A 13,340-nucleotide genomic window follows, 5' to 3' on the forward strand; every position below is an offset into this window, starting at 1 on the left:
AGATCCCAAGACACACTGAAACTAAGCTCAGAAGATTACTCCAGCCTTCTTCAATCCTAGTTCAAACCAAACCAGCCCGGTGTCAGACCTCACATCCTGACTTCAGACCTTTATAGAAGCAAGGAATTGCAACGTCAGCTAAAAAAAAAAAAAAAATTACAGCAAAGCCTTCTCTACAGAATATTAACAGGTGGCGGCCCAAGGAGATGATTGCCTCTTGGGAGACCTTCAGTCCTAGCATCCCTTTTAGGAACCTTTTGGCAGCTTTGAAAGCGACTAGGAATTATTTTCCATTACGGACCGTGTGTGGCCAGATGAGAGATCGGAGAGGAAGATGCTGTTACCGGCAGCATCTATTGGCCAGGTCTGGTGCCTGAAGCAGAGCGCATCGCCGGTCGCCGTCCCTCTTGGGACGCAGGGCCACCCGCCCCTCCTGCCTTCCGCCCACCTGGACACCAGAGCGGCGGATCCGGGAGACCCTTAACGGGGAGCCCTTTCCTCCCGCAGGGAAAACAAGGGAGCCCCGGAGCGGGAGCACAGAAGAGCTGCGGAGACGCCAAGGACCCGCTCATGCCTTCGCCGCAAAACCCCAAAAGGAGGAGGAGGAGATCGCCCTCCCGTTCCCAGCACAAAAGAGGCGCCTCAGTCTCCCCGGCAAACGCGGCGGGTCCAGGAGGGGGGTGGGGCACGCCGGAGACGAGGCCTCCGCGGGGAGGGGGAGGACCTTGCAGGTCCATTCACGGGACTGGGGGGGGGGGTAACTTAGCCCACGGGCCTCCCCGCCACCGAACCCGCGTCAACGCGACACGCCCGGCTTCTCGGCCCGAAGCGTCGCCGCCGCCTCCCCGCCGCTCTTACCTTGAAAGGGTTGTTGAGGTCCGGGTCGGCGAAAGGGTTGCTGTCGAAGTCCGACATGGCGCGGGGAGGGGAGGGGGGTCTGTCGGGCGCGGCGATGCGCGGATGGCGGCGGCGGACAGCAACTCCGGCCGAGCGCCCCACAGGCTGCTTCGTGTGGTTCCCCCCCCTCCCCCGCCGATGTCAGCGCAGGTAGATCCGGCACGAAGCGCCTGCCCCCCCTCCCGAGCACGGAGCAAGCCGATAGGGCGCTAAGGCCTCCAAAATGGCCGCCCCGGAAGTGACGTAGAAGCTGGCCAGCACCTGATTAAAATGGAAGGGTGAAAGGGAGATGGGTTGGCGGAAAGAGAGACGGAGGTTCAAAAGAGGGCGGCGAAAGTGTGTGGGGAGGTGGCCTGCTCTTGCTTTCCGTCCCATCCTCTTTCCTTCGTGTACTTCTAATATGGAACAGTCGCTTATTCTCTTGAGTTCAGGGTTTTGTTCTCGCCTTACAGGTGGGAGAGGAAGGGGCGAACTTTTCATAGGGTCATGGAATTGTAGAGTTGGAAGAGATCCTGAGGGTCATCTAGTCCAATGCCCCGCGATGCCGGAATCTCAACTAAAGCATCCATGGAAGATGGCCACCCAACCTCTGCTTAAAAACCTCCAAGGAAGGAGAGTGCACTACCTTCTGAGGAAGTCCGTTCCACTGTCGAACAGCTCTCACTGTCAGAAAGTTATAAAAAAAATGTCCAGTAGAACCTTAGAGACCAACTAAGTATGTTCTGGGTACAGTATAAGCTTTCGTTTATAAGCTTCTTTCTGAAGTGTGCATGCACACGAAAGCTTATACCCAGAACATACTTAGTTGGTCTCTAAGGTGCTATTTATTTCGACTGTGTCAGACCAACATGGCTACCTACCTGAATCTTTTCAGAAAGTTATTCCTGATGTTCTGAGTGAGGCAGATGTTCTTCCTTTTTTCTATTTGTAACACGTGGGCTTCTGAGTAAAATGTGGATAGGATTGAGCTGCATATATTCCTCCCCCCCCCCAATTTAACCCTATTTGTATTTTTTTAAAAAAATATTTATTGGGGTTTACAATAGGAATAAATATAATAAGCAGTATAACAAATATCTTAACATAATTTCACATTTTCTTTGGACTTCCTCACATCTCCCGCTCCCACTTTCATCGTTATAACTTTTTACCAGCAATTTATTATCTTATTTGCATTCTTATGTCCCATCTGTATATTTATAATCTTATAATTCTCAAAAAGGGTTATATTTTCTCAATCTCACTTATTATCTTAAGTCATCTAAGTTAGTGGTGCTCAATTATTTATGATCTAGCATCCTGCTTAACATTCACTCAAATTACAATGTTTTTGTAAATAATTCTTAAATTTCTTCCAGTCCTCCTCCATCTTCTCTTCTCCCAGGTCACGAATTCTGCCGGTCATCTCGGCCAGTTCCATATAGTCTATCAGTTGCATCTGCCATTCTTCCAGTGTGGGTAGATCTTGAGCTTTCCAGTGCTTTGCAAGTAGTATCCTTGCTGCTGTTGTAGCATACATAAAAAATGTCCAGTCCTTCTTTACCACCCCTTGGCCGACAATACCCAAAAGAAAGGCCTCTGGTTTCTTTGTGAAGGTATACTTAAATACCTTTTTCAGTTCATTATAAATCATTTCCCAGAACGCCTTCACTTTAGGGCAGGTCCACCAGAGGTGGAAGAATGTTCCTTCACTCTCTTTACATTTCCAACACTTATTATCAGACAGGTGGTATATTTTTGCAAGTTTGACTGGGGTCATATACCATCTATATATCATTTTCATTACATTTTCTTTCAAAGCATTACATGCAGTAAAGTTCAACCCAGTACTCCACAGCCTTTCCCAGTCCTCAAACATGATATTGTACCCAATGTCCTGCGCCCACCTTATCATAGCCGATTTAACCATTTCATCTTGTGTATTCCATTTTAACAGCAAGTTATACATCCTTGAAAGTACCTTAGACTTTGGTTCTAACAGTTCTGTTTCTAGTTTCGATTTCTCCACCTGGAACCCTAGTTTCTTATCATTTTTAAAGACTTCTTTGATCTGAGCGTAATGTAACCAGTCTCGCACTTTATCCTTCATTTTCTCCAAACTCTGCAATTTCCAGTTGTCTCCATCCTTTTCTAGTATTTCCCAATATTTTGGCCATTTAGCCTCCATATTGGGTCTTTTTCGGGCCTTAGCTTCCAGAGGTGAAAGCCACCTTGGGGTTTTATTTTCCAACAAGTCTTTATATTTTGTCCAGACATTAAACAGTGATTTTCTGACAATATGGTTCTTAAAGGCCTTATTTGCTTTAACCTTGTCATACCATAAGTATGCATGCCATCCAAAAGTATTGTTAAACCCTTCCAGATCCAACACGTCAGTGTCCTCAAGAAGTAGCCAGTCTTTTAGCCAGCAGAACGCTGCGGCCTCATAGTACAACTTTAAATCTGGCAGGGCAAAGCCCCCTCTTTCTTTCGCATCAATTTAACCCTATTTGTAATTGTTTTTCAGATTATATTTTAAGAATAACTTTGCCCTTGGGAATAGGTATTTGTGACCAAATTGAGCAGGGTAGTTGGAAGGAATAAATGGCATGCAGCTGGTGGTGGAGTGTAGTAAAATCAACTTGAGGTCAGGCCCAGATTAAAGCAACTGGAGGCTCTCGTTTAGGAGACCTTGGGAGGCCGAAACCTAAGAGCATCTGATCATGAGAAATGAAACATTGTTATCTTCTTTAACTGCTCAACGAAAGTAGAAAATTGCTGACATTTTAGCATTGATAAAAAGTTTATTAAAGTATGGAATTAATGAAGACATCCACACAGAACATTATTAGGGGAATCATAGCTGTGTTATAACATTACACTATATACAAAGTCTGAACAGTTTCTTTTGTGCTCTTTTGGATGCAGATTTATCAATTATATCATTAAAATCAGTAAGTTACAGTTTGTCATTTTCTATGCAGAGAATGCTTAGATCAGACAACCAATCTTGTGACGTTGTTGGCGGTAGATCATTCTTTATCCCTTTTAGTCTAGAAAACAATATTTTACTAGTACAGTTTGTAACCATTAAACACAGGAACAATCTGAAAATTGTTTCCACATTTGGAAAAGCTGTTCAAATTTTCTCCTGTAATATTTGATACATATCTTGGTGGCTGAAATTTTCTTTTTTCAAGGTGAGCTTGTTTGATGTACAGGTGAAAGTGTAAGAGTTCTGCAGTAGTAAGCAGCAAATATTTGCACATGTGCTTAATGAAATTTGTGAACTTTGGAGTGCCTTTCTAACTTTATGAAAGTGTGCCCAAAACTAAAACATGAAAATGAATTAAAATCCTTCCATTTTTTGCAGATTTTCAGCCTGTCGTCTAGTATCTCTTTTTTTCAGATTCATCACAGTAAATATGACTGAGGGCTTCAACAATGTAAGTAAGCATAACTTTCACTAATAGCTGCAGTAGCTTTGGCATTAGCCTCCCTTCTCGTGTCTGATAAATGTTTAGGAACTTTTGACTCAAGAGGCTGATATTTATGCAGAAGATGAGAAAAAACAATAAAGCTCATTTATTACGGCAAAAAAATTCACTGCATCCAGGGACAAGTCAGCTGTGGTTTGTCCAACTCGATTTAGGGACTGTCCAGCGCAATGGAATAAACTTTGCAAGCTTGTTCCTTTCCAGAATATTTTGTGGAATGTTGTTATATTTTCCGGCCATATTGGCTGCATTGTCATATGATTTACTGAAATCATATGTACTGAAATCATATGTTCAGTGAAGTAGTTCAGTATCGGCTCAACCATACTTTCACTGGTGTGGTATTTCAGTTCAAAAAACTCAGAAAGCATTCAGCTGGTGATCCATCGCTAGGAGAAACATATCTAACCATAACAGTAAGTTGATCAACATGGGAAACATCAGGGTTTGAATCAACAGATAAACTAAAATAACCTGCCAGTTTGATGTTGCGCAGTATTGCTTCTTGAACTGTATAAGCCATCAGCTGGATAACCTATTCACATATGGTTTTGGAGAAGTATGATAGCTGACCAGAGCCTTTACTTCCATATTGATTTATGTGAGTGCACAGGAAATGATCAAATCTGGCAATTAATTCAAGCAATCTAAGAAAGTTACTATTGTCTGGTGAACCAAATGTTTCAACATTTCCATGAAATGCCAAGCCACGTTCCCCCAAAAGGGAAATCACTGCAATAACTCGCTGAAGTATGTGCAGCTCCAGTAATCCTGCTTTGATTGGTTCTTTGAGTTTTTATGTGAGTGTTTGAGCACACTTTCTTTTTAAGTATGTTAGCAGAGAGTTTGTATAATTTTTAGAGTTTCCATGGGTTTTAACAAGATAAGTGTGATGCCAATCATCAAATACAGTAGAACCTAAAGTTGTAGTTGAGGTAGTTTGGTTATAGAAAGGTTTGTGCACAAGACAGTAGACACTTCCTTTTGTGGGGGAATACACTAGCCATTCTTGAGGGTATGTTTATCCATTTACTTTGGTGGAATAGAATAATTTTTTGAACAGATCCAGACTCTGTTTTTAGATGTTTGCTTCAAAGTGGTAAAAGGTCCATCCCAGTGCTGACATTCCGATGGACCTTTCTCAATCCAGAATGATATTTCCTTGTTATTTAATGTGGACCACAAACCTATGACATTATTGTCTCTAAAATCACTAGTAGCATGAACCGTTGGTATTTTTGTGTCTGCAATGTAAGGGTTTTCACTCAGATAATTTGCTTTATTTTCCAATACTTTAAGACAGTAAAGAGCTTGAACTGCTTCTTTTGGTACAACCATCTCATGGTATGTTCCTTCAGCACCTTGTGTTAATTCTTGGGCCGTAGGTCCTACCACTTCATTGTCACTTTCTCCAGTTGTTTCTGTACTTGTAGTGGTAGTTACCGACAACAATTCTCCTTGAAGGTCTTGGGAGGCTGTGTTCTGTATATAAACTGGTTGTTATTCGGTCTGCTCAGACTACTCAGTGTAGTCTACTTGATTTTCTTCTGTTTGTAAACATGAATGTTCTGTATGAGGGATTATGTAAGGCTGTTTCTGCTTGGTGTGCAAAGCCATATGACATGATTGGCTTTAAACATTTGAGTATTTCCTTCTGTGTTTTTTGTTGTTGTTGTTGCTTTCATTTACTAGCACCACTTTCATAGCGCTTACTCATTATTTTTTTCACAAAAAGTAAAAATTAAATATTGTGATTCACAGTGATATAAAAGGCAGTGATCAGAACACTTGTATTGCTTTATCATTTGATTCTGAGTAGTTTTAAAGCCTCTGTGAAATTTACTAAACAGTAGAGTATGCACTTGTGTAACTGTTATACAGTCATAGATTCATACACCACATGTTTAATATTACTAAGCAACTGGGCCTAAATAGTAAAATCTGCCTGTTTACTTTTTTATTTTGCAAGAGGCCAAGGCCCTCCCTAGATTATAAAGCCCTGCGCTGCAGCTAGCTCAGCCCATATGTAAATCAGATCTTTGGGCCTCAGGCCTCCATGGTGAGGACCCTACCCAATGGGGGCTTTATGTATAAGCACATGCTCTTTATTCATAAGCATCCAAAAGTTGTCCATGATGGCTCTGTCCCAAGTTCCCTTCTTGTTAGCTTGATTGCCTTTTGATTAGGTTGCATGTTTTAATTGCAGCCTAATCAAAAAGCAATCAAGCTAAAAAGGTATTTAGGCAATTAATAATCTATCATTAAAGCTATGTGGGCCAATCCAATGCATTGAATTTTATTCAGAAGTAAGCCCCGTTAAGTTCAGTGAGGCTTGCTCCAACATAAGTGTGCCTAGGGTTTATTGCATTCTTAATTTCAGATCAAAATCTGCTCCTTCCCTTTAGTTAAATAGGCTTGATAATAAAGCATGTGCCACTGTTCCTATCATGCAGGTCCATCTCCATATAGTCAATGTAATAAAACAAAGATGGGTGAAAAAAGGAGCACAACATCTTTTTGTTGTGGTTGTAGACATGACTCAACGACTAAACAAAAACAACAAAAAATGGGTGCTCCTTTTTTCATTGTATCTAAAAATAACACATTTACAATAAGGTAAACCCACAATCCTTTCCCTAATGGCACTAGAAATTACAGGTAAATCATTCTGATGGTGCTTTGCAGAAACTGATGTCCATACTCATGTTAAATCTTCATCTGCTGTGATACTGATGAGATTACATGCTCATTTTTAGTCATATTTCTTCCTGGTATGTTGAGGTATTAGACAATATTCTGTATTCCATACAGTACTCCCAATTTGATCGGGGGAAATTAAAATACAATTTCTTAGTAACACCGCGGGCAGCTTTTGTTTATTATGCTTAAGTTGGCTTATTTAAAAGGAACATTCTTTACAACGTACATAACCTAAGTCAATAGCCACACTTCAGCTTTTGTGCAATATGCCCCAAACCCCATTTTTATGGCAGCTAGCTTGCCATATTTGGTCTGGCTGAGACAAAGATCTAGTCCCTATTTACCTCCACATTCCAGCCCTTCAACCCATCGTCCCCTTACCATCCAAGTCTCATTGCCTGACCTCATCTCCTGTCATGTGGCAACTGTTTACCTGCTTCTGTTTTACAGCTCCCAGGTATACTGATTTACCACAGACCCTGAACCAGGAGAGAATCTGAAAAACATACACAGTAACTCCTGCTTAATGAAGGTGTTCACCTAGATCACTGCCTCAAGCAACAAATTCTTTAGCTATCTTTGTCAGTTTTTTATCTAGGTCAGGGGTCAGCAACCTTTTTCAGCCATGGGCCAGTCCACCGTCTCTCAGACCTTGTGGGGGGCCAGACTATATTTTGGGGGGGGGGGGGGAAATGAACGAATTCCTATGCCCCACAAATAACCCAGAGATGCATTTTAAATAAAAGCACACATTCTACTCATGTAAAAACACACTGATTCCTTAACTGTCCGCGGGCCGGATTGAGAAGGCAATTGGGCCGCATCCGGCCCACGGGCCTTAGGTTGCCTACCCTTGATCTAAGTTCTAAGAAGGTACTTTATTGTGTGTGACAACACTCAGGTATGCCAGTGAAGTGGAACCCATGTGACTGCCTTATATGAATGGACCACATTACATTTACATCCCAAATTGGAAATGGCGGGTCAGAAGAAAATAACTTTGTTGTTAGGATTGCTTAACCCTATTAAACCTGGTGAAATGTGTCATTTGTGTGTGTCCTCATTTGCTCTCTTTTCCTGTTAGTAAAAGCTACTTAGGTATTTGTTTTTGCACATGAAATGCACCAAACAAAGAACTGCATAAATATTATAAAATGTAGCTGGTGAAATTAAACTCTTCCAGCCATGTGCTTGTTTTGAACAGAAGCATAAGTTTTACTGGCTGACTCTACTACATTTTCCACTTCTTTTATTTGAGTACAATAAAAGCTAGTAAGGAAAAATAAAATGCAGAAAATAGCTGTAAGAATCTTTCATGATACGCCACATGACGCAAACTGAACTATTTAGTTTATCTGGTCTAGGAGAAGATTTCAGCTATTTTATATTGAGCAGATGATAAGGCCAATAAATAATAGGTTATATTAGGCAGATTGCAAGGCTATGAAGTGGCAAAATATGTGGAAGAGACAGATGACTTCCTTTCAAGTAAACATTCATAGAATAGTGTCATAGAATAGTGCTCTCTCTGCTGTGGATGTAATTTATCTTGATTTCAGCAGAACATTTGACAAAGTTCCCCATGATATTTTGATTAGCAAACTGGCTAAATGCTGGCTCGATTATAATACTGTCATGAGGATTCATAGCTGGTTGCAAAACTCCTCAAAGTCCTCATCAAGCTTGATGGAATGGAAAACTGTGATGAAACTAACAAAGTGAAATTCCACAGGAACAACTGCAAAACTCTCCATTTAGGCAGAAGACAAAAATGCACAGGCATGGGATGGAGAAATTCCTGGCCTAGCAATAGTACCTGTGAAAGAGCTATCTAGATTGCAGTTGATCACAAGCAGAACCTGGGTCAGCAATGTAGAGCTAGTAGGGGAAAATCTCTAATGCCACTCTAAGCTGCATTAATAGATGACACTGGGGAGGGATCCAGTGGGCTGGGAAGCTATCTGGGTTAGGAGATCCTGGGGACGATCTTGTGGGTGGGTGTATGTGGAATTTCCCTCGCTTTGTCCCATCTCCCCATCAATCCCCACAGTACAAGGCACAGGCTCCACCACTGTAGCTGCCAGCAGCTGGTTCTGGCTCGCCTATCGCACCACAACTCCACCTCTGGAGTTGTCAGAAACCAAGTGCAGTCCCACCTCTCCAGAGGAGATTGTTGCCCTGCCTGTTCCATCAGCTTTTGATGAGGCAGTGACACTTCCTCCATTGTCTGTCATGGAGACACCAGTGCAGGCATGAGCAGATGGTTGTACGCCCAGTCTAAGGAGCAGAACCAGTTGCTGCACTTCGTTGTGCCCACCCCTTTCCCTTGGAACAGTGTTTCAGGGGCCATGTTATTGCTAGGTCTCTGTCTTTGCTTGTGCAGGTATGCTGTGCCACAGAACTGCTTTTTGCCTATATAGTGTGCTGATTTGAGCATTGAAGCTATGGATAGAAACTGCAACCTGAGTTCTTCAACGAGTGGGAGCCACCTCAGGCTGTTGTAATGAGGACCCAGATCTAATGAGCTCAAGTTACAGGAGGCTAGATGTCTATTGAACATTAGGATAAACTATTTATTGGTAAAAGCGCTGCCACGTATTATAGGTTACAACTCTCACCAGTCCCATCTAGCAGCCAACAACTGCATTTATGCAGATTCATCTTGTTACACTAGCCTCACACTCTCTTCATTTTTTGTGTGTAGCAGAAAAGTTCAATAAAAATAACAATGTGTGCAGTTATGTGTTGGGAATTGCATTCCTGCTATAGTTAGTTTTTTGGTCTTTATAGGGGATGACTATGGTGGTCATGTATCACTAATAGCACTAATTGTTGGAATAGCTCAGTTATTAGAGCATGAGACTCTTAATCATGGGTTCAAGCCTCATGCTGGGCAAAAACTTCGAGCATTGCAGGAGATTTGACTAGATGACTCTCCTGGTCTCTGCCAAGGATACAATTCTATGTTTCTAAGTTAATGACTTAATAATACAATCTTATGTTACACTTGTCTATTCCTGGTTTAGTGAATACAGTTTATGGGATTTCAGTCTTAGAGGTAAATGCCAGACTATATTCCTGTTCATAAAGTGTAAACTGGGAAATGTTAATAGTGGCAGTAAGCAGTGATTATTAAGTGAAGTTAATTTTAATGTTTTCTGTGAAAACATCTACCTCTGGTGCTCACAGTTGGAATTACAGAAAGAAAAATTCAGGCAAGTCTTTCCCAGCACATGGAAGTCAACATCTGTTTTTATCTGTTTTTATCTTAAACTTGCTTGTAATTCTATTGTGATTTTTTTTGTTCCTGTTTTTAACAGAAAATTTTAATGTTTATTTTTGTAAACCACTTAGAAGTTCTATTTACAATAAAACAGTATGTACTGTTTGTTAAATATATAGTAAACTATTACATTGTGAAATAAGAAATTGAAACTGTAAATATAATAATACTGTTCCCCAAACTGTACCCTGTGACCTGGATTGCAAACGACAGCACTAAATCAGGAACCATGGGAAGTAGCTGTTTTGGTGACTTCCAGCCACTCTGTTAACCAAGTAGCAGTGCTACTGAAATCCACAGGGGTTTTAAACCTGTTTGTTTGGGATAATTGGAGTAGTTCATAGCTTCACCTGGGTTCAACCTGCCATTTGACTTCAGGCTGCTGAAGTATCTTTGTAACTAAATCTTTAGAATGTGTTTTAGTTACTCTGAAGTCTTCCCTTTGGAAAAGACATTTAGTAAACTTGATCTATTCAGATTAATACAGAGGCAAAAGCACAATTGTGGCAAAGAATTTCAAGCTAAGATTTTGTCTGATACGTTAGTTTCACCATACTTCTACTGCATGTCATCAAAGTAAACACACCTACAACCCAAGAATGATAAAGTGGATTTTCTATTAACATCAGTCAGAAAAGAGGAGTTTGCTTTTGTGAAAAACACACCAATGATATTGTTCTACGAAGCTGATATATGACTGCAGTCTCACATTTGGTTAAGTTTGGAATATTGGAACACAGGAAGTCAGATCATTGGTCCATTCAGCTCAGTATTTGTCCACACTAACTGGTAGTGGTGGCTCTGATGGATTTCAGATAGGGGACATTTTCAGACCTACCTGAAGATTGAACGGGGGATCTTTTGCATGCAAAGCAGATGCTCTGTCACTGAGCTATGCCTCTTCACATTGGCTTCATGTGTGAAAGAGCACTTAGTCTTTTTCCATTTTCTCTTGTTTCTCTCTCCTCCCCCACCCACCCCTGTCCTTGACAGTCTAGATGACATTACGTAACACTTTGACCTTGACAGCATAGATCAGGCATCCCCAACCTGCGGCATTCCAGATGTTTTGGCCTACAACTCCCATGATCCCTAGCTAACAGGACCAGTGGTCAGGGATGATGGGAATTGTAGTCCAAAACATCTGGAGGGCCGAAGGTTGTGGATGCCTGGCATAGATGGCAGCATTCTCACCGTTACACATTCAAGATGGCTAATCTTTTCCAGTGTGTGTGCTTTCTTGTGTGCATTTGCATTAGGAATCCTTGTGAAAAAATCTAAAAGTTTGATTCACTTTGTGACTGGTGAAATAAGACACTCACGTTGAGGGTCAATCTCTGCATTAATATGTTTCCTATTTTTTGTAGTTTAGAAAATACTTATGGTTTACATACAATACTTTTCTTACTACAGTGGTACTTCTGGTTACGTACTTAATTCGTTTTGGAGGTCCGTTCTTAACCTGAAACTGTTCTTAACCTGAAGCCCCACTTCAGCTAATGGGGCCTCCTGCTGCTGCCGCGCCTCCGGAGCACAATTTCTGTTCTCATCCTGAAGCAAAGTTCTTAACCTGAGGTATTATTTCTGGGTTAGAGGAGTCTGTAACCTGAAGCGTATGTAACCCGAGGTACCACTGTATGTGGTTTTGTGCTAGTCAGTTTTTCCCTCGCATCACCTATGAAAGCAAAAGCTTTGAAAGAGCTCTCTGACCTTTAGAACAGATAAATTTCTATTTCCTTTCAAAGCCGAGAAGAGAAACTGCATTACAAAAGCACCAACTTGCATGTCTGAAAGCTTCAAGCTCCCACAACTGAGCCCTGTATGGACACTGCACTGAGGCAAACTGTACGAGGACTCTGTGACAAAAAAGCTTGATTAATTTTCTGCTAGTCTGAAATTACCATCTGTGTATCTAGTGTTGTTTCCAAAATAGATCTCTCAAATTCCTCATCCTTGATCTGCCAAGAAAATAATTTATTGGCCTTTTCACCTCGTTCATATACAAGCGCACTTGAGTGTAGCAAATGCTTACAGATCTGATTCTCAGACAATTTGTTACATTCCATCCAGAAACCATTTATGAATGATCAAATATTAGAAAAGATTTTACACTAGGGCAAATAAGTTAAGTGTTTCACTCTCTGCAAAATGTTATTGGTTTCTGGACAGTATCCTTTCTGCACCTTTTTTCCTCTTCATTACTGGGTTACCACAGAGAGCCAAGAGGCTGCTTGTAGACTCACAATAGGGCAACTGATCTGAGGGAGCTGGTTGTACGCAGTTTTCAGCTAGGAGGTGAAATGGTGTCACACTGACACATCTGAGGAATGGTAACAAGCAGCCAGTTTACCATGCAGGTAGTTTGATTGGCCATCACACAGCAGGCAGTTTGTAGTTACCCGTAGCATTCATGTTTTAGTTAGAAAACTAATCTTACTTTTTCCTGCCCTGTAACACTTCTGAAATGTGTTGTACCTTGTGCCATTTTCTGCATCTCATTACTTTCAGTTCACCAGAATTCTCCCTTGCTTGTGAATGAAATAAATAATTTGGTTGAATTAGGAGGATGCTTCTAGTCTAGCATCCTTTTTCCAATAGCGACCACCTAGGTGTTTATGATAAATATATGTTAAGTGTAATTGTTTAATTGACACTGAAACGGAGAATGCCTGAATGTGTATTACTGAAGGGTTTAACATGGTGATTTTCCATGGAGCTATATTGAAGTCAAGAATACGACTCTGAGCTCCTTGATGGGTTGATAATTTATTGTTATTGTTGTTCTCTGCTAGCTAACACATTTGTGTTTAACCTTAGATAACACAAGAGGTAGTAAATTGCAAATTTCTCTGTCTTGGAAGGGTTGTGGCTGAGGCTCTGTGGGAGTAAGATGCCTCTCCAGGAGCTCAACAGCCTTAGGAGCTGGAGTTCAGACTAATGAAGCCTGTGAGGGGGAGAACTGTGTTTTTCAGCTTTGATAAGTT

General features: G+C 41.3%; 2 protein-coding genes across 2 annotated transcripts in view; one reads left to right on the forward strand and one right to left on the reverse strand.

Annotated features, from left to right (window-relative positions):
* SCAMP1 (secretory carrier membrane protein 1) overlaps positions 1 to 1,078 on the reverse strand; it is a 28,383-nt gene extending 27,305 nt beyond the window's left edge. The window contains exon 1 of the mRNA XM_080973059.1: positions 859 to 1,078. Within this exon, the coding sequence (XP_080829185.1) occupies positions 859 to 915 (57 nt within the window). The 5' untranslated portion in view covers positions 916 to 1,078. The remainder of the gene's footprint in view (positions 1 to 858) is intronic.
* A 122-nt stretch (positions 1,079 to 1,200) lies between these two features.
* Positions 1,201 to 13,340, forward strand: part of AP3B1 (adaptor related protein complex 3 subunit beta 1) — a 147,667-nt gene continuing 135,527 nt past the window's right edge. Inside the window, exons 1-2 of the mRNA XM_080972376.1 lie at positions 1,201 to 1,349; positions 4,250 to 4,322. The gene's annotated coding sequence lies outside the window, so the exon portion shown is untranslated. The remainder of the gene's footprint in view (positions 1,350 to 4,249; positions 4,323 to 13,340) is intronic.

Source organism: Podarcis pityusensis (genome assembly GCF_964106645.2).
Source record: "Podarcis pityusensis genome assembly, chromosome: 11".
NCBI lineage: Eukaryota > Metazoa > Chordata > Lepidosauria > Squamata > Lacertidae > Podarcis > Podarcis pityusensis.